The 20,636-nt window shown below is 37.2% G+C and overlaps 4 protein-coding genes across 5 annotated transcripts in view; 2 read left to right on the top strand and 2 right to left on the bottom strand.

The window, feature by feature from the left end:
* Window positions 1-5,622: 5,622 nt before the first annotated feature.
* LOC120779054 (innexin inx5) lies at window positions 5,623-7,238 on the bottom strand. Its single transcript, XM_040111189.1, has 3 exons — window positions 6,626-7,238; window positions 6,418-6,557; window positions 5,623-6,273 (listed from the first exon to the last, which is right to left on the bottom strand). Exons 1-3 carry the CDS (start codon window positions 7,101-7,103, stop codon window positions 5,758-5,760), a joined length of 1,134 nt encoding a protein of 377 aa, XP_039967123.1. The 5' UTR covers window positions 7,104-7,238; the 3' UTR covers window positions 5,623-5,757.
* A 521-nt stretch (window positions 7,239-7,759) lies between these two features.
* LOC120776660 lies at window positions 7,760-11,122 on the top strand. Its single transcript, XM_040107530.1, has 3 exons — window positions 7,760-7,916; window positions 8,015-8,281; window positions 8,950-11,122. Exons 2-3 carry the CDS (start codon window positions 8,020-8,022, stop codon window positions 10,992-10,994), a joined length of 2,307 nt encoding a protein of 768 aa, XP_039963464.1. The 5' UTR covers window positions 7,760-7,916; window positions 8,015-8,019; the 3' UTR covers window positions 10,995-11,122.
* Window positions 11,123-11,138: 16 nt separating this feature from the next.
* LOC120776659 lies at window positions 11,139-17,287 on the bottom strand. Of its 2 annotated transcripts, XM_040107529.1 has the most exons (6): window positions 17,193-17,287; window positions 16,950-17,130; window positions 16,392-16,895; window positions 13,156-15,769; window positions 12,266-13,001; window positions 11,139-11,950 (listed from the first exon to the last, which is right to left on the bottom strand). In XM_040107529.1, exons 1-6 carry the CDS (start codon window positions 17,244-17,246, stop codon window positions 11,654-11,656), a joined length of 4,386 nt encoding a protein of 1,461 aa, XP_039963463.1. In that variant the 5' UTR covers window positions 17,247-17,287; the 3' UTR covers window positions 11,139-11,653. The 2 variants fall into 2 exon arrangements, with proteins under 2 accessions (XP_039963463.1, XP_039963462.1); XM_040107528.1 differs by having other exon boundaries at window positions 16,392-17,130.
* Window positions 17,288-17,996: 709 nt separating this feature from the next.
* LOC120779113 (cell division cycle 5-like protein) overlaps window positions 17,997-20,636 on the top strand; it is a 2,965-nt gene continuing 325 nt past the window's right edge. The window contains exons 1-5 of the mRNA XM_040111296.1: window positions 17,997-18,166; window positions 18,220-18,485; window positions 18,539-18,669; window positions 18,725-19,502; window positions 19,571-20,627. Coding sequence (XP_039967230.1) covers window positions 18,122-18,166; window positions 18,220-18,485; window positions 18,539-18,669; window positions 18,725-19,502; window positions 19,571-20,627 — 2,277 coding nt within the window. The 5' untranslated portion in view covers window positions 17,997-18,121. The remainder of the gene's footprint in view (window positions 18,167-18,219; window positions 18,486-18,538; window positions 18,670-18,724; window positions 19,503-19,570; window positions 20,628-20,636) is intronic.

Genomic DNA, 20,636 nt, shown 5'->3' with positions numbered 1-20,636 from the left:
CCATTGCGGAAAGTGGAACGGTGCTACAATCCACGGGGAAACGACCCAATTTGACCGATTTGATTTTGCTACAACACCGAATTTCGCTGGTAATTAATGAAATGCAAAAAATTTTCGCCTGCCTTTGACTTTTGGACGCATGTTTTGTTGAGGTAAGCGATTCAAATTGGCAATATTCTTGTATTGTCGTTGTTCAAGTGGTGTTATTATGCATTTGCTCAAGATAATTACCTACGTTGACAGTTATACATACATATATACATACGTACATATCACATAAATCAGGAACACATTGGTATATGCGTTTGCGTTTTTCATTACGGAAAATTTTGTTTTCGTAAGCTAAGGGCAATGGGTGCGTGCCAAAGTTATGCCCCCACGCACCGTGGCCAATTTTCGGGGTTACTTGGGTGCAATGCTCCAGTGCATTGTGAACACTTTAAAAGTGCTGCAAGTTAGTTATTCCAAAATTGCCGCTAAAATTTCGAATAAACTCGCACAAACTCAGTTACTTACATGTCTAGATCTGTATATAGAAGCGTATGGTTATATTTAAATTTAAAAAATATTGTTATAAACATACATACATATGTATGTGTATATACTAGGTGGCGCAAAAATAACCTTCCGATGTTTTTTGGCTTTAATTAAAAAACAATGAAAAACTTTGATTCTGCTTGTGGATTATTTTTATTTGGTCTTTTAAATTTTTTTACATCAAGTCGAGAATATGATATCATGTAAATGGCCGTCGCCACAGTTGATTGTCATTTGAGCCCTTTTTATGGCATTTTCCATCACTTTGGCCAGAACTTCCGGATATAGGTCCTCACATTCTTTAAGAGTTGCAAGAGTCTGATACTTGTTGACATAAGCCCACGACTTCAAGCCCCACAAAAAGAAGTCTGGAGCGGTCAAATCAGGTGATCTAGCTGGCCAGTGCAAATCACCAAAACGGGAGACTAGGCGCCCGGGAAATGCATCCTTCAGCATATCGGTTGTGGCACATGCAGTTTGTGCCGTTGCACCGTCCTGTTGGAACCGCATGTTTTTCAATCTCAATTCATCACGTTGCGGCAAAAAGTACTCGTTGATCATTGCTCTTTAGCGCTCACCACTCACAGTAACCGTTTGGCCCGCGACATTTTCGAAGAAAAAACACCACACCATACAGTGACTTTGAGCCGGTGTAATGGCTCTTCATGGATTACACGCGGATTTTCAGTGCCCCAGAAGCGTAAATTTTGCTTATTTACGTACCCGCTAAGATGGAAATGGGCCTCATCACTCATGATTCTTTTTGATGAAAAATCATCTTCCTCTTGGTGGTGATTAAGAATGGCTAGGGCGTATGTTAGACGCGATTGGCGGTCAGCAGCTAACAGCTGATGCATCGTCTGGACTTTGTACGGAAACATCTTCTTGTACGAAAACTCGCTGTAAACACCGTCGACTGATACCCATTTGCGTGACACGTCGTCTGGTCGATGTGGACGGCGCTTCCTTCAAATCCTCGGCGACAGCAGCAATATTCTCTGCAGAACGGGCTACTCCGGGGCCTGCCACGCCTGGCAGCATCTCGTGTTGTGCCAGTCTCTTCGAGGCGAACGGCTAAACGTCGCAATGTTTCACCAGTAGGCTGCGGACGGCCAGGAAATCTGCGACGAAATTCACGTTGTGCCAAAGTCACCGACCGATTATTGGTCAAATAAATAGTCACCAATAACCCGCGTTCTGGAGCATACATACCTGTATTTCGCATATGTTTACTTCACAAATGTCAAAACAGAACTGACATTATAGTTCAATTGCAAAATTTATAACATCTTCTGAAGGAGGTTTACTTTTGCGCCACCCTTTACCTGTATATTAGGTATTTTGGATTGAAGGTCAAAATGTGCTTCGATAGTTTGAAGACTTCCTCAAGACAATGAAATAAAACACATACATATGTAAATATTTTGAATAAAAACTTTCAAATATGTTTTATTAGTTTTCAATAAAAATATATCAAAATATATGAAATGAATATAGTTATAATCAATGTCACAGCAGGAAATGTCGAAGACTCTATTAAGTATGTACACATGTGTATATAACCGGTGATCCAAGTAGAGGTACTTTGTTCAATAGCTTTTTTTGACTGGTCACGCATGAGTCGCTTCAAGCTGTCATATTATTTTTATTCAGTTTTGTGTGGCATTTCATCACGGAAAGACTTACGCCTGAACAACATTTTCAATCGTTCGCGGGCTTCGCTCAACTTATGATCAACTTAATCGACCCACTGAGCGTACTATTCGCAACACCATCACCCATTTTCAGACTCAGCATTCAATATTGTATACATTCGAACGAATAGACCATGTCCAGCACGCAGTAAAGAAAATATAGCAGCCGTAGCTGAGAGTGTACCGTGAGAGTCAATTCGGCGCTGACGTATGGAACGACTTGAGGTATTTTACGTCGAGATCTTAAATTGAAAGCGTAAAAAATGCAGCTTGAGCAAGAACTGAAGCTGCTCAACCTACGCAAGCGATATTGCTTAGCTCTATGGGCTCTTGAAAAGTTCCAAGAAGATCCGACATTTTCGAACCAAATTTCATTCAGCGTTGAGGCCCAGTTCTGGCTCAATGGGTATGTAAACAAGCAAAATGTTCCGCATTTGGGACGAATATCAACCAGAAGAGATTCAAGATTCAAGAGCTGCCATTTCATCCATAAAAAAAAACCTTTTGCTGTGTTTTGTTGTGGCCGGTGGAATCATCGGTCGATATTTCTTCAAAAATGAATCCGGTGAGAACGTAACCGTCAATGGCGTTATCGCGCCATATAACCGATTATTTGATGGCTGAAATTGAAGGTCGTGATCTCGGCGACATTTTATTTGAAAAAGACGGCGCCATTTCACACAGATCGCATCAATCAATGGATTTATTGAGAGAACACTTCGGTGAGCAGATAATTTCACGTTTTGGGCCGGTCGATTGGCCACCAAGATTGTGTGATATTACACCGACAGACTTTTTAATGTGAGGATATGTAAAGTCTAAAGTTTATGCGGACAATGCCCGCTTCTATTTAAGAAGCAACACATCACACGTGTCACTCGTCAGTTATCAGTCGAAATGCTCTAACGAATCATCGAAAATTAGACTCTACGGATGGACCATCTGAGACGTAGCCTCGGCCTACATTTGGAAATATACGCTCAAATCACTTCGAAAGCCGGCAGTCATCTAAAAAATGTTATGTTTTCTGTTTGGTGAGTTTTCAAATGGATCGTTTATTTTGGGCTTTTGCCCGACAATACAACGACTAATTCTGAAGTATATTGGTATCAGCTGTACTCAAACAGAAGAGGTCAAAATTAATCAATAGAAAAGGTGTACAAGCGTATGCAGCTTGATTGGGATATGCTACCACATCCACCATATTCTTCAGACTTGTCTTCTAGACTATTACTTGTTCCGGTCTCTGTGAAATTTCTTGAATGGAAGAACCTCAAATCAGGATATCAAAAACCACTTGGATCAGTTTTTTAGCAGCAAGAAGCAAAATTGTATGAGCGTGGGATTAATCTCTTGCCCTAAAGATGGCAAAAGGTATTGGATGAAAATGGAAAATATATACATACGTGTTTAAATTGCACAAAAAAAATTACTTTGTGAACGATCCAATAGAAGCCTGGTTGAAAATAGATAATATTTGAATATTCAATAAAAGGAGTATCAATAAAAGGAGTATCTAAATTTAAAGAAAATTTTTTAAACTTAATGAACTGCCTTTAGAGACAATAGCACATTAAAAATGATATATTTCTGAATCCTATCTAAAGCTGACAGAAAACGAAAAAGTATCTACAATGATCTTTAAAAATATTATATTGCGGTTGGTGGTTAGGAGAATTTTGGAGACCTTTGACAAAGACATTGAGACTCCGACGGTATTGTTTCTTCTAGTTTGTAAATAGGAAGTAAGAATGGAAGGTTCCTCAGTTTCGGTTACGTAGACTCGACTGTCGTGGGAAAGAATTACTGTAGGAATGTTTTCGGTCATTATAACAACAACAACAACCAACCGTCATAATTCATAAGTCTGACTATCCATGTACGAGGTGTGTTCAAAAAATAACGGTAATTTTTGCTTAAAAAAATTAATAATTTGTCTACATTAATGTTGTCGCCTTCGAAATAGTCTACATGCACTTATGTACATATGTCAGCGTTTAATCCAATCTTAGAAACACTTCTCAAACTCGATTTTTGAGGTAGCCTTTAGCTCTTTCAGCAAAGCGCTTTAAGGGGTGGGTATGAAAATTTCAAAAAATCGATTTTTTTTTTGTTTGTCGTATTAAATTCTACAACACGTCTAGAATATTGTAATAAATTTTTAAGTTGATCCGAGTAATAGTTTTGGAGATACAGCCTTGAGAACTTGTGCGCTCGAGTTTTCGACGTCTTTAAACGCGTTTTTCTCGAAAGTGTGTTTTTGAAGTCGGTGGACACGATTTCTCAAAAAGTTAAGGACCGACTTACTTCAAAGTGTACACATCTTTAAAGTAACATTCTCTAGTTATTGAACGAAGAATTTTTTGTTTCATTACAATTTTTTTTTTTCAATAAATGGCGGAAATTTTACCAAAAATTTTGTCCACGACGAGAGCACCTTTTTTGTGAGACACTCAGGGAGATGTGCTCTCAACGGCTGAATTTTCAACATTTTTATTTCAAAATTTTAAAAGATATTGTTCAAATATGTACCTTTGACATGCCATATTATACTTTTGAAATACTATTTATATGATTGCTTATATTAAAAAAGCAATTGTAAAAATAAATTTTTTGTACCTCTGGAACCCACCTAACCCCCATAACTTCATCTATCACAAAGTCACACTGAGTCAAGTCTGGTGAATATGGAGGCGTGGTAATCGTTACAAATTCTTTTTTGGATTTAAGAACCCAAAATTGCCAACTGACAATTTTGTGGTACTTCAAGGGCATATACTATAATATATCAACACATTTATATATTATACATGTTATTTTTTTAATTCATAGTTCGGCGTAAAAACCGAATAATAAAAATATACAAACTTTCAAATCGAATGTTAAGCAGAAAACTTTATTTTTAAAGAAAATGTGTGATTCAGATACAGATTTAAGGGATCGTCTCAGTGTAAATATTTTTTTATAAATAACAGTCAACAACAGTTGGGGTAGTTTTAAAATTAAGAAAATTTTGAATGGCAATGCATTTTTAAACATTTGAGTACTTACCAACATATTAGTCAATATCAGATTTTATATGTTCACCACCAATTTTAAAATTTAAAAAAAATTAAATTATGTCATCTTCCAAAATTATTTCTTTTATTCAAATTTTAATTTAATTAATTTCTCGTCTTTCGATTTTCATACATAAAAATAAATATATACGATTCTATCGCTTATAGAAAGAACTAGAATTCATAAAGAAAAATCTTACACTCTAATATACATATCTGTATAATAGCATCAAGCATATATGTATGTAGTTCAAAACGATTATAAGTAATTCAATAACAAGGCACTTTTATATTTTTTGGGTGTGCAGCAAACTAATATTTGCTGCCAATTAGAACTTAAAATAAACCGATTTTTCCATTCTTTAAGAATCTAAAATTATTTTCAAAATTTAATATGGAATATTTTATGTACACTCAGTCAGTACATACGCATATATTTGCAATGTCAATTTTAGTGAGATGAGTTCTTACACCGAAGACAAATTATTACTCAATTTATGTTGCTTGTATAGTTCGTTAATTAAATCTCGAAATAACATTGGATTAATATTTACACTGACTTTAAATAGCAAAAACCAGTCACCAAAGCTGATGTTCTCTAAAGCGAGCTGTACCTGTGTGGTAGACATTGGACGCAACTGAGTACTTATCATTTTTAACCGAAAAGTTCTGCTGGACATTAAAAATAGGCGGTACAGCAAATTCAAACCGGCGATTACTGCGATAATGAGGAACCAGCACCATAAAAAAACAAAAATCTTCTCGTTTAATATATTCAGTGGGAGAATACAGAGGACGTCGCGCCTGGTTTGAGAACCGCCTGGTCCAAAAACAAAGTAGTCGCATTTAGCAACTTTGGGAAAAATTCGGGAGCTCATTCGATTCCAGTTGTCCCAATCATAACGTGGAACGGCAGTAAGCGCTTCAATATACTTTGTCCAAAATCCGTTTAAAAACACGTTAAGCAACAAAATATTGATAACCTGTAATTATTAACATAAATTATGCATTAAACATACATATGTATACAAATAATACTCATTTAAAAAGAAAACTCTTAAAAAATAAACAGAGAAAACTTTTCAACGATTTAGGTAAGTCTTAAATATTATGATCTAAATACTTACACCAATTACAAAATTCAGGACTTCACATGTTAGGCCTTTTACCATATAACAAAAGTGTATTTCCTTATAGTCGGTTGAGAAGTATTTCACTAACAATTTTAAACGTTCTACGTAAGTATTTTCGGGAATCAATGCATCACCTACATGATTAAAACAACAATGTTTACATGTATAAAGCAAACTAAAAAACAAAAACTTTCAGACTCACCAACTTCGGAGCATAATTGTTTCAGTCGTTGACCTTCCCACATCTTCCAAAGGAAAGATGGAAAATAAAAGAAAACCGATTGCAGAAGTAATAACATAATGACCCATTGGTAATAACGCAAATACACTCGTTCTGTTACACCATAAACCTCTGGAATTAATCCCTCGGCTATATATGGAGAGGCTTCTCCAGTCTGCGTATTTAACAATTTGTTGCCATGTGGTACACGATCTCGTACATCGAAAACATTGTATATATAAGTGCCCATTGTCCAGCAATATGAATTAACAAATTCACTGTATTTGTCATCGCCCATACATTGTATAGGTTCACCGAAATATTGCTTTGCTGATAGCAGAAATGTGCAAGTTAATAAAATCACTACCGTACATTTGGAGTGCAAAGTGAATACCACATCATATATGCGAACTGATTTCAATTGCAAGTATTTGGATAGCGGTTTCACCGCGGCATACATATTGACCGTTTGTGGAAGAAATATTTCCAAAATATCAAACACGAAATCACAAATTTTGTATTAATTTTACTTTGCTGTGTACATATGAATTCGAGATTTATATTATTGTTGCTTGACATGGATGGAAAACACGTTTCAAACGTAAAATCGCTTGTTTTCATTAAATAACGGATTTTCTGCAATTTACAGGAATACATTTTCCATTCTACAAATCACATAATCTACTACAATCATTTTGTAGAACTCAGAGTTGCAATTAAATATATACGGTTAGCGTAAAACAGCTTTTTATAAAATTATAAAAAGAATATTATATAATTACGAAACTGTACGTTCTCATACACAGACGAAATTAATAAATACTCCAATGTATTACAAAATATATGAAATCACCAATAGAGATTTCAAAATATATAATGGTAATCAAAATCTAAAATAAATTGAAAATCACATACCCTTTACACTGCCACAATTTTATTATTATTGTTACTGTTTTTGATCTTTTTCTCAGACTATTTATAAAAATTAAATAATAACCATCGGAATAACCGTAGGCCCAATAAATTATTCTGCTAATATTTTACATTATGAGCACTCTGTTTCTAACAGCTGTTGCATATCGCAAAGCAACCCTCTACGCGGAAATTGCATTATATTGCATTGCTATGCATTACCGTTAAAGAAGTAAAAGGTATAAAAGCCGAAAATATTCTTAGGAAGCTCTAATATATTTAATTAAACAAATTAGTGAATTCAAATGCATTAATCCAAGCTATGTGGTTGCCGAATGAAAAAGTGTCATTGTCAAAACAGGTTGGAAGAAAATCTAACATAATTCCAAACTTGTTTATTTATTTATTGATTTTTCAAAAACACCCTATTTTCATGCGTTCTTCGTTTGGGCAATGCAGCTACAATGCTTCATATGGAATATCCTCATCAAGCTATCTACGCACCGTTAAACCAGGTGATTACTGATTCCGACGAGGAGTCAGAGGAGGAAATTCACAACAGTATAAAACATTCAAAGCAAAAAATATACCAGCAACAACGGGTAAATCAAAACGGATGTATTGTTAAAAAGGAGCCTCCCAAAAGTCTCGCACTACGCCAATTACAGAACGACTTGAATACTACCCATCTTAAGCGTCACGATTCGCTTAATTCATCGAATACAGGTAAGAACATGCAGTTTTCATATAAAGTTAATTAGATTACCGATAATCTGTGCCAAATTCATTTTACCGCGAAAGCGTATATTAATTTAGATGTGTGTTTAGGTCAAACAAAAGGAAATTATTCATGCTTCGGGCAACCAAAAAAAAGAAAAGGGCGTGTAGCTACTCCTCGTTGGATGGTTGATACGACAAAGTCCAAGACTGTATAAAGAAGTTTATTTTGTTGGCCAGCTAATTTTATGCTTGTGTACTGGCGTATATACATATGTAAATAATCAGTATATCAAGCTGAGTCGATTTTGCCATGTCCGTTTTATTTATATACGTTTTAGTTGATGAAATATCTGTCAAACTAACTGAACAATCAAACGCAAGTTCTTGTAAGGACAATTTCTTTATTTAGCAAGATATTGTCACGAAATTTGACATGAATTATTGTCCAAGGGAATGATAGGATACCAAAAAACTTGTTCAGATTGAATCATTATAGCATTTAGCTGCCAGAGTACAAATTGACTTTTTATTTGTGGATTCAAGGCAACCGAAGTTAACGAATTTTTTTGCTTATAACCTATGCTGATAATCAATATAAATTTTAGTTTAGCTATTGTATTAAGCATAATTCTTTGGCCAATTAATATTAATCAAAACGTATGCATGTTTTTCAGGAAATAATCCACTAAACAACCAGGGGCAGGAGCCAAGGCCCAGCAGTTACACGACCAACATGCAAAATACTTTTCGTTCCGTGATGATGTCCGATATAGGATTAAATGACCAGGCGAGCAGTTTTTCAAGTTTCAATAGCGACTATGACGAACGTAATCATCTTGATGCTGATAATGTAGCTATTTTGGGACGCGGCAGCTCAAAGGATCTCAGCACACATGAACCTATGACACCGGCACGACGATGTTGTTTTATATCTTCGTTGCTTTTATGTGTATTTGCTGTTTTTGGTTTTGTTTGGTTGGTGCCCTGCAATAAATCATGTCCCGCACCTGTTGATCAAATACGAACACACAATTGGCTCAACAATTACACAAAGATCGAACTGAAAGGCGGAGTTCACGTGGTGGGCGGCTTACGCAGTTGGGAAAATAATTTAATATTCTTGTATCGCGGTGATGATTTCTTCCCGACAAACAATAACGGCAAACGCAATGGCATTATATCGTTAATTGGTAGTTCTGGAGCTGTAGCCTGGTACGATCAAATGGCTGACGAACCGGTAGCCATCGATTGCACACTAATCGACGTAGATCAAAATGGACGTTCCGATTGCTTAGTGCTTGATGAATTTGGTGAATTGGGCGCAATCGATCCAATTACCGGCAAATGGTATTGGCATTACAAAGAACGTTCGCCACACAGAGTAGATGCGTTGGATTTCCCAGTAATACTGCCAGATTTAGATGGCGATGGCGTTTTAGAGATATTAATGGTAACTAGCATACCCTATGAGCTGCGCACACGCAATCTTGTGCACAAAGGTGAACTCCGTGCTGGAAATCATCGAGTCGAAGAGAGAAATTTCTTACGTATACTCTCCGGCCGTAGTGGCAAGCCAATGGGTGATGGCTTTAAGGTGCAAGATTGCGATGTGTTGCACAAGTTGCAATTGGAGAATTCTCAAAAGGTAACATTCAATTGTTGGCGCAATAATACTGAAGCGCAACGATCGAAAAGTTTAGCAGATTTATTTGCCTTAATAACAAATAAATCGATTGCAACCGGACAAAAACTTATGCCCGCTTCCAAAATTGCGCAGCACCGCCACTACGGCCAACGCAAAGAAACCGATGCGCAACGCAACATTTACTCGCTCAGTGGGCGTGAACTGATTGTGGAAAATCGCGGCAAATGCCCAGATGATTGCAACGTCACGTTCGTACTACGCGAGACACACGGCAACAAAACTACCGTTCTGCGAAACTTCACCAATCCCGCAATGTATGGCATGGTACCGGCACAATGGCATTTCAAAAATACCAAAAATGAAATGTCAGGTTTTGTTATGAAATTTTGGAATTGGAACAATCCTAAGGCTGCATTGCGAACTACAAGCAAGGATGAAGCCTCGGCGAATGCAAACAACGCGCGCAATAGTGCCGCAACTGCAAACAAAAAGGCCAAAACTCACATTGGCAAGGAGAATGCCACAAAAACTACCAAACAGAATCACATCACATCAAATAAGACAAAACGTCAAAGTGATAATGATAAATTACACAACGAAGAGCTAGTACATGACTTCCCCACGAAGGCGTTTAGCGCATTTGACCATCTCATACAAAAGCGACACACCTACACATTGCCACTAGCTGAGCAGAATGTAACCCGTCTGCGACGTAGCAGTAACAGTAATTTACTGCTGAATAACTATAAAATGCATATGATTACGGAAACTGTAATGTTGGTTATATTCACCGGCGCTGATTATCGCATCGAAAACACCTCACAGAGCAATATTATACAATTCTGTCGAAATGATCATAACGAAATCGTTTGCCAGCCGGATCTGAATAACCAGGAGAACTCTATGCTCATAGCCGACTTCGATATGGATGGCTCTCAAGAATTGGTTTCGTATTCGTCGACTTTCACAGAGAATGATGATGATCCGGAAGATTGGAATTTGGTAACATATGTACGTTTGCTGCGCCTACAGGCGGAGATGCCAGTTGTCTATGGCGAGAAATTAGTTGAATAAAATAGATTAAAAGCAAATGGGACATGATGTGTTGACTAAGCTATTAGTAAGAAGTGACGATTTTGTAATCATTGTTATACATACGTATATGTATATAATATAAACACAATAAATTACACACATACATACATATGTTGTATATCATACTGTTCTCATATATTGTATAAGTATATCAAATAAAATATTATACAGTACGCAGTGTATACACGTTAAAATCTACAAAAAACATACACACTCTTAACTACATAGTTTCTTAAAAAACACATAACAATATACAAAAATGAAAAAATGCCACAGGGCTAGTATAAATGTACTCAAAGGCAATGCTAACAGAAATTTAAATCATTCAAACTATTTTATTCAGTTGTAGTTGTAGTATTTTATGCTGTTTTCTAACGTTCCATTAAATATTATTGTTATAGTCTTTGAGACCATATTGAATCTTTTCTATAAAGTATGCGCGATTATATTCTGAAAACTAAGTTTGCATTTAGCATTGCCGTTGAGCCTAAAACTAATTAACCTAAACTATTTACATAATTACAAACATTCATAGTGAATTTACAGTAATTCATCAATTTTTCAAATAAAAGTAAATACAAAGTTAGAAATTTTATTTTTTTATGGCAACATTTCTACGTTACCACATGAAGTTACGACTATGACGGCATAGTTACTGCATCGAAGCATAATTCATTAGATTCCATTGTTGAATCTGTCGAAGTGGTCAGTAATAAGTGGCTCTTTACTTTTATCTTCGTTTTTACAGTTGTTGTCTTTTCCGCGCCTGCATTTTCACCAGGAAGTGCAGCGGTTGCTTCAATGTTGCCATTCTTTTTTTCATGTTTCACTTGATGCACGTCGAATAAACCCTTATTTATGGTGACATATGTGCATATTTTGCACTTATAAACGATGGAATCAGCCACTTGTGGATGTTTTTGTTGAACATGTTTCTGCAAGAAAATTATTGTAAAAAATAAATACAGTTTGCTAATATACATATATTAAAATTAAATAAAAAGAGTTAGAATAATAGCAGCAAAACCGTTTCCTTGACGGTCTGGTCTGCGTAACGATCAAATTGAACACAAATTTTTATCAAAATATCGGAGGTTCTAATTTCAATAATGTTTTTTCAGCTATTATTTTATGCCATATCAGCTGGGAAAATGCTTTTAATTTGGAACTGGGCGCGAATGTGGTCCAACCTAAAGCTCTGCTAAAAGAACGCCGTGGCAAACAATAGGAATTTAGTTTTTATCCCTTACCTGATAGGCTACGCTTTGTATTGACTTGTAATCACAGTGAGCACAAGCATACATCTTCGCATTATTGTCGTGTGTCATCTTGTGGCGTCGAAAGGCGTTGTGATCACTGCCAGAATAGTCACAGACGTTACATTTAAAACGCCGCGAAGACTCGTGCGTTTGCATGTGCAACTTGATAGAGGAGCGTGACGTCAGCACCCGATCGCACACCTCGCACTGTATTGCTGCGGCGGCGTTCTTGCACAGATGTTCTCGTAAAGTTTTCTGATGTGAAAAAACAGCTTCGCAGTCCTTGCATCTGTAAAAATTACGCGCTGCGTTTACAGGTACTTGAGTGGCATCAGATGTGCTTGCCCTAGTTGTTGTTGGCGGCAATAGCGCTGGACTGCCGCTTTCGGAAGCTGATACATCTGATTTTTTGGAAACTTCACGCTTCGCTGATGGAGGTGTTGTGGATTTGTTATGGTTGCGGTGCCAACGACGATGATTTTTCAATTGCTTTGTATTCTTGAAAGCTTTTTCGCACTGGTCACACTTATAGTTGCGTTCGTCATAATGAATTTTGGAATGTGTGTTTAGTAACCGTGAGTATATGGGTGTTTTGAAGCTGCACAGTTCACAGCTATATAGCTCCATGTCGATTTTGTGCGTACGCCAGAGGTGTGTATGCAACGAATTCCAGTTGGTGAACGGTGCTTTGCATTCAGGACATGCCATGGACTGTGGTGGAGATTCACTGCAATAAAAAAGTTACTTTTTTATAATAAATAACAATAACAATATCGACCGATAAGAGTAGTAATGGATTTTAAGTCAGGGATTTGCAATGAAATTCATAAAATATTAAAAAAAAAAAATCAAAATTCTAACCTAGGAGCCTAATTCCTTACCTGCTATGGCACTTTATATGGTAATCTAGCGTGCTAGACTTTTTAAATCGAAAGGCACAACCTGTTACGGTGCACTTCAGGTATACGCCAGCTCCGTTTTCATTAAGCGGTTGCTTACGAAGCTTCGTTACGCCAGTACGATTCGAACCAAACGGGCGGCCACGTACCGAAGTGCCGCCCGTTACTGAGACAGCAATTGGTGTTTTGGTCTGCTGTTTGTCTAAGCTCTTCGTACTAAGAGATTTGGTCGTTGGTGTTTGTGCCTTTGGTGTTTGCGCCATTGTCGCAGCGTTGGGTGCTTGCATTAGATTATTCGCTACATAAATGCGTCCACGTTCCGTTGAATTCGCAGGCGTGTTAACGTTTGTTGTTGTTATAGCTTTTGGTGGTAACATAGGTACAAGTGGCGGCACCGGTAAACCAGTCGGAGCAACAATAGTTGTTGAGGTATTTAAGTTACTGCTCACAGCATATGTAGCTGAAGTCATTGGTGTGAGCGGTGGAATGTCATCAAAATTGTTTGCCTTATTTTTTTGAGTAGACGCCTGATCGGTATGTTCTCCAGGAGTGGCTTGATTCAAGCGCTCCTGTTTTAGTACTTCTGCGTTTTCTAATCGAGCTGTATCAATCGACTCAGGTTCTGTTTGAGGTTCCGTCATAACCTCATTACAGATCGCAGAGGTATTGACTAAATTTTCAGAGTTACAAACCGGCTCTTCAAGACTAATATTTTCTGCAGAGGGGATTTCACATTCAAAAGTGAAATTTGTACTTATTTGCTGTTGTGTTACAGTCGATGTCATTGTAGGGTCCGCGCTTGTTACAGACTCTGAACTGACATTAAGTTCAGCACTTGTACCGGTGAGCTCTTCCATATCTGGTATCGATATCAGCGATATTTGTGGTGTATCCAAATCGTGTATAGTCTTCTGAGCTGAGGATAAAGTTGGCGCCATGGTACTCGTTATTATCTCCCTAATATCGTCACCCAAATCATAGTCATCGTGCCAACCATTTTGTGTTGAAAACTCATTCAATTTAAATCCTTCACAGCCATAGGATATCGCGTCAATTAAATTACTGGTATTGCAGTTATCAATGGCCGACAAAGACTCTCCATTTGCATTATTCGATCGCGCAAAGTTATCACTCAGTTCCTCTTCAACTAGATTTGCTTGATTCCCATCCAAATTCGGTGCTATTAAGTTTTCAACGTCTTTTCGGTTCATTAAATTTAATTCGTCGACGGTACGCAAATGTAGTAGGCCACGTGGCTCTTGGAACTGTGGTTCCTTCAGAATATCTACATTTTTTATGAAAATTTTCTGCTTTTGTACATTTGCAATGGCATTGGCGTTTTGTGTAAGTTGAGCATCTGTCGTACAGTTGTTATTATGACTTACTGTTGTACTCATGGTAGGAGGTGACGGTGTAGGTTCAGTGGTCATTGGTGTTATCGCATCAGCAAACCGATTAGAATCCATTAGGAAGTTTTCTGTAGTTTGCTCATTGCCATAAGTGTAGTTATCTGAGACGGTGGTGGTACTGTTTACTAAAAAGTTCCCACTTCCACTATCGAAGAGATATTGATCTGATATGGTGCCAAGCGGGAGCTGTGACATGCCACCATTAAAAGGTGGCACTGTTGCGTTTAGGTTATCAACGGTATCTAGATAGGAATTCACCGTTTGTGGTATTGTTGGTTGCATAAAATTGAAATTCATTACGTTGTTAGTGGACTCTGTTATAGATGGAGCATTGACATTGTTCGAAAATGTCATTGGTTCTTTAAGTATATCAACGTTTTTTATGTAAATTTTAGGTCTTCTTGGTTTTTCGAATTCATTCGTAAATTCAGCTATGCCAGCATCGCCATTGTTACCAACGAGTGGTTCTCTATTGGAAGGCACGGAATAACTATATTGCGCATCCGTGTCATTTATTCTACTGTGGCTGTTATCACAGTTACTTTCGTTGTTATTGCTGTTGTTGCTATTGTTTGGTACGTGCAAATTTAAATCATTGCAGACGCTAATGAAATCTCCGAATGGTTGCAACTCATAACCACGACGCGCCAAAGCTGGCTCACGTAGTACATCAACACTCTTAATGGAAATTTTTTGTTTTTGTGGATTTACTGACTTATTTGTTTCTATAGTTGCCGCTATAGTTTCATTAACGATATTATCAATATTATTGTCGCTTTTGTTGTGAAATAATGGTTCACCATTAGTGAGCATGCCTATAAGATCCTGCTCCTCCATGCTAATGCTGCCAATGTTTTCGAGTGCATTGCATTCATCATTTTCAAAATGAAAGAGGCTATCATTAATTAGATTATCTTGTTGCTCAATCGGATCTCTATTCGGTTCCCGCAAACATTCAACATTCTTCAAATATATCCGACTTCGGCGTTGCGTTCCCTTAATTAAAGCGTCATTGGAACCCTCTAAATCAGATGTTTTTACGTTGCTAACTGTGTTCGATTGCTCAGAAGGTTGGTTATTCCTTTTAATAGTCTGCATTAGTTCTGTTATATCTTCTTCGGACATTAAATGGTCTTCTCGTAAATGAGTCTCTACAACCGTGTAAGCGTAGAAAATATTGTCACAACCTAAAACCAGGAATAATATATTAGTTACAGTTTAAGTATATATACATATGTTTTGCAAGCAAAATATTATAAAAAAACATTAACTTTGTCTTGTACTACCCTTCAAAAATAAATACCACGTAAGAATTTGATTTTGTTTGGTCAGGTTTGTATGACAGCTATATGCTATACAAATCCGATCTTAACAATTTGTTCGGAGATATAGTATTGCCTTAGACAATAATCGATGAAAAATTTCATGAGGAGATCTTGTTGAATAAAAGAGTTTTCTATACAAGAAATTGTGTTTGATCGTCGGTTTGTAAGGCAGCTGTGTATATGCTATAGTAGTCGGATATGAAAAATTTCTTCAGATATTGTAGCGTTGCCTTAGAAAATTATCTAAGCCAAATCGTGAAGATATCTCGTGAAATAAAGTTTTCATGCAAGACCTTGTCTTTGATAGTTTTGTATATAGTCCGCTCAGGAAAATATTTTGAGATATTGTAGCCTTAGAAAATAATATTTTGTATCATAAAAGAACTAAACATATTACTTCTACATACAGTCAAATATTAAAAAAAGTTAAACTATTATTAAGTCATAATAAGAAAGCAGAGGAATTCCAGATTCAAGACCTTACCTGGACATGGTAGTTTCGTTCGACTAATGGCATTTTCACATATGCGGGAGGTCCCTTGAAAGCTGGAATTGAGGTGGAGTTGTAAACTTCTTTCGGTCAAACTTATAAAAGCACAATGCTGGCATTTATAAATATTTGGAAATGTAAACGATGTTCCCCTTTTTGTGCATGTTTTTGTGTTTTTTTCATTGACTTCATCCGAAGGTTCACGGGTAGTTTCTAAATCCGCATAAACTACTTTCTCAATTTGAGTTAAATTTTTAGAAGTTTGGCTTTCATTTCTCTGCTGCACAGGTACTGGTGGTGTGGGAGTTCCATTTATTCGTTCTTTGGCACTTTCAGAATTTTCCGACTTTATTGGTTCAGCTTTTATTTCTTCTTGGTTATTATTAGTGAGATTTCTTCTAAATCTTGTACTATTAAATACACTCTGTGGCTGCACATCCGTCGTGTGAATTTGAACGAATGGTATTTGTGTAAAAGCAGTATTACTCGAGCCGTTACCTATATACGTTGCACTGTTATTATTATTACAATTAAAACTCATTTGTGCGGCACCTATATTTTGCGTAGTACCGTCACACACAGCACCAATTAAATTATTATATGTCGACGGATGGTGGAAAGACCGTGCATGTTGATTTTGTGATTCCTGTGGTATTATCTCTTTATGGTAATCCGTTCCAATAGTTGCGTGGATCGAAGTGGCCGCTGCCATTTCTATAGCTAGGTCAGACGGCTACAATATAGTTAGAGTAATAACAATAACATTGTATTTTAATATTCTGTAGTGTGGCTCACCAAACCAGAACCACCAATTAAATGCTCGTAGCTGGAGATAACTCCTTCGTTCATAATTTTTCTACAAATTTTCCTGTTCACAATTTAATCTTCAACTTTTCTGAATGACAAACAAACATAGAAACAGCTGTGTAACGAAGCATAATCAAAACATAACCATAAAATGGTTATTCGATTACTTTGAACTACCAACTACACTGAAATGCTTAATAAATACCAAGAAAAAAATAACCAAAACTAAATAAACTTCAATATATTGAAAGTATTAGCCTAGCGTTAAATGCCCGGGGACTCGTAAATCCTTTGCTTCAGCAAGATATGAACGTATACATGAATTTCGTTTAGTTTTATGTATTTGGCATAAAGAAGCTCATAGAAACTTTAACAGGAATCTCCACTAGAGTTCTTGCGTGTTAAACCAATGATTTAAGCAGCAATCGACATGTAGGGAATAACTATACAAAGATTAGTGGAATTATAGTTTTATGTTTTTACCAAAACAATGTAATAGTTCCAACATTATTTAATTTTGCTAAAAAATCATATACAAACATTAACCATTTTAACTTTGTAAATTCTAAATAAAAACATCAAATATAAATCTGTTAAAACTCTATATAATTAAAAAAAATGTATAATCTCTTTACAATATCTAAACAGCTATACCTATTTGATTTGCGATAAAAAGAAATTAATTTTCATAACTTTGTTATATTTCAACATTTGTCTGATCACTTTACGAACTAAGTGTAGTCACTGTCATTGAATACAACCATGTCTACTTTGACAATTTCAATGCGGCAATTGGGTAGAATCGCGTAAACTGGTGTAAACTTTTCTTTTTCGTTGTTATTTTGCTAAAATAATTTATTTTGCCCTAAATAGTAATTTTATTTATTAAAAAATAGGGGTCTATATCAACAGCAATCATGCCACGAATAATGATAAAGGGAGGTGTGTGGAGAAACACCGAGGTAAGCATGCAAAATTTTTAAAATTTCCACTTCTAACATGTCCCTAACTTTAGGATGAAATCCTGAAAGCAGCGGTTATGAAATATGGCAAAAATCAGTGGTCTCGTATAGCATCACTATTGCACCGAAAATCAGCCAAACAATGTAAGGCACGTTGGTACGAGTGGTTAGACCCCAGTATTAAAAAAACAGAATGGTCACGGGAGGAAGATGAGAAATTATTGCATTTGGCGAAATTAATGCCAACCCAATGGCGTACAATCGCTCCCATCATAGGTCGTACTGCTGCACAGTGCTTGGAGCGCTACGAATATCTTCTGTAAGTATATACAGAACTATCATTTCTACTTTAGTAATCCTTTTTCATTAAAGTGATCAAGCGCAGCGCAAAGAGGATGGCGAAGATGGTGGTGATGATCCTCGCAAATTAAAACCGGGTGAAATTGATCCAAATCCGGAAACTAAACCTGCACGTCCAGACCCTAAAGACATGGACGAAGATGGTTTGTTTAGCGAATTCATTATATTCTTTAATACTTATTTTTATATTATATTCAGAATTGGAGATGCTGTCAGAGGCACGCGCTCGTTTGGCCAATACCCAAGGCAAAAAAGCTAAGCGCAAAGCTCGCGAAAAACAATTGGAGGAAGCACGGCGGTTAGCAGCATTGCAAAAACGTAGAGAACTTCGTGCTGCGGGTATTGGTAGCGGTAATAGAAAACGCATCAAAGGCATTGATTACAATGCAGAGATTCCATTTGAGAAACGTCCGGCTATTGGTTTTTATGACACATCTGAAGAGAACGTCGATAAACAAGGACCTGATTTCAATAAAATGCGACAACAAGATCTTGATGGTGAATTGCGCTCCGAAAAGGAGGAACGAGAGAGAAAGAAAGATAAACAGAAACTGAAGCAGCGCAAAGAAAATGATATGCCACTAGCCATGTTGCAGAACTTAGAACCTGAAAGGAAACGCTCTAAATTGGTACTCCCTCAACCACAAATATCTGATCACGAATTGCAACAGGTTGTTAAGTTGGGTCGTGCCAGTGAAATTGCCAAAGAAGTAGCAGGTGAAAGTGGTGTCGAGACCACAGATGCACTTTTAGCTGATTACTCTATCACGCCACAAGTTACGGCGACGCCTCGCACGCCAGCACCATTCACAGATCGCATAATGCAAGAGGCACAAAATATGATGGCTCTAACACACGTTGATACGCCTTTAAAAGGTGGTATCAATACCCCATTACACGAATCGGATTTCTCGGGGGCATTACCAAAATCGGCCTCGATTACTACACCCAATACCGTAATAGCAACTCCATTCAGGTTAGTTTATATTTTATTCACACAGTGAACCTCTTGATTTATTTGGAAATATATCTTTCATTGACTAGAACACAACGTGGCGGCGATAGTAATACGCCTGGATTTGCTACCCCTGCGTCCAATGCTCTTGTGCCACTAGGAAAAACACCGCATGCTGTTGTGGGCCAAACGCCCACTTTAGTAAGGGACAAGTTAAGCATCAACCCCGAGGATAATTTGAATGTCGGCGAAACGCCTGCAATATATCGCAATTATCAAAAGCAACTGAAACACTCCTTACGTGAAGGATTGGCAACATTGCCTGTCCCACGTAATGATTACGAAATCGTTGTACCGGAGCATGACGATCACGAACCCACCGAGACGAAATCAGAAAATGTCGTGGAGGATCAAGCTGATGTTGACGCAAGGCTAATCGCTGAAGAGAATGCCAAACGGCAACGCGAATTGGAGAAACGTTCCCAGGCCATACAAAGACAACTACCGCGACCAACTGAAGTGAATACAAAGATCTTACGACCACAATCCGAGAAACAAAATCTCACTGACATGCAGAAAGCCGAGGAACTGATAAAGCATGAAATGATCACAATGCTATTATTTGACTCTGTAAAGGACCCCGTGCCCGGTCAATCACAAAACAAAATTGAACAATTACAAAATTACTTCAAATCAAATCCATACGAAGAGTTTAAGAAACCCGATTTGGAGAAGGCTTCAAACCTTATCAAGGAAGAAATGGATGTTGTTAAAGAGGGCATGGGTCACGGTGACTTACCAATGGATGTTTATTCACAAGTGTGGCAAGAATGTTTAGGCCAAGTGCTCTATTTGCCCTCGCAGAATCGCTATACGCGCGCTAATTTGGCCAGCAAAAAAGATCGCTTGGAGTCAGCCGAGAAACAGTTGGAGCAAAACCGACGACACATGGCGAAGGAAGCAAAACGTTGTGCTAAAATAGAGAAAAAACTAAAAATTCTAACAGGTGGCTATCAAGCGCGAGCACAGGCTATGATAAAACAGTTGCAAGACACCTACGATCAAATCGAGCAGAATTCTTTAGCATTGTCAACTTTCAAATTTTTGGCAGAACAGGAAGCAGTTGCCATACCACGACGCTTAGAGGTAGTTTAA

Source organism: Bactrocera tryoni, chromosome 5, assembly GCF_016617805.1.
Source record: "Bactrocera tryoni isolate S06 chromosome 5, CSIRO_BtryS06_freeze2, whole genome shotgun sequence".
NCBI classification, from domain to species: domain Eukaryota; kingdom Metazoa; phylum Arthropoda; class Insecta; order Diptera; family Tephritidae; genus Bactrocera; species Bactrocera tryoni.
The sequence above is the reverse complement of the archived record's forward strand: the minus strand, read 5'-3'. Positions and strand labels throughout refer to the sequence as shown.

Excerpts from the sequence above, each read along its gene's own strand:
- LOC120779054 (XM_040111189.1), bottom strand. The coding sequence starts at position 7,103 with ATGTATGCCGCGGTGAAACCGCTATCCAAATACTTGCAATTGAAATCA. Across the intron at positions 6,558-6,625 it reads ACAATTATGCTCCGAAGTTG|GTGATGCATTGATTCCCGAA; the intron begins GTGAGTCTGAAA and ends TTAATCATGTAG. Across the intron at positions 6,274-6,417 it reads TCCTGAATTTTGTAATTGGT|GTTATCAATATTTTGTTGCT; the intron begins GTAAGTATTTAG and ends TAATAATTACAG.
- LOC120776660 (XM_040107530.1), top strand. The coding sequence starts at position 8,020 with ATGCTTCATATGGAATATCCTCATCAAGCTATCTACGCACCGTTAAAC. Across the intron at positions 8,282-8,949 it reads GCTTAATTCATCGAATACAG|GAAATAATCCACTAAACAAC; the intron begins GTAAGAACATGC and ends CATGTTTTTCAG.
- LOC120776659 (XM_040107528.1), bottom strand. The coding sequence starts at position 17,246 with ATGAACGAAGGAGTTATCTCCAGCTACGAGCATTTAATTGGTGGTTCT. Across the intron at positions 15,770-16,391 it reads AACGAAACTACCATGTCCAG|GTTGTGACAATATTTTCTAC; the intron begins GTAAGGTCTTGA and ends TCCTGGTTTTAG. Across the intron at positions 13,002-13,155 it reads CATATAAAGTGCCATAGCAG|TGAATCTCCACCACAGTCCA; the intron begins GTAAGGAATTAG and ends TTTTTATTGCAG.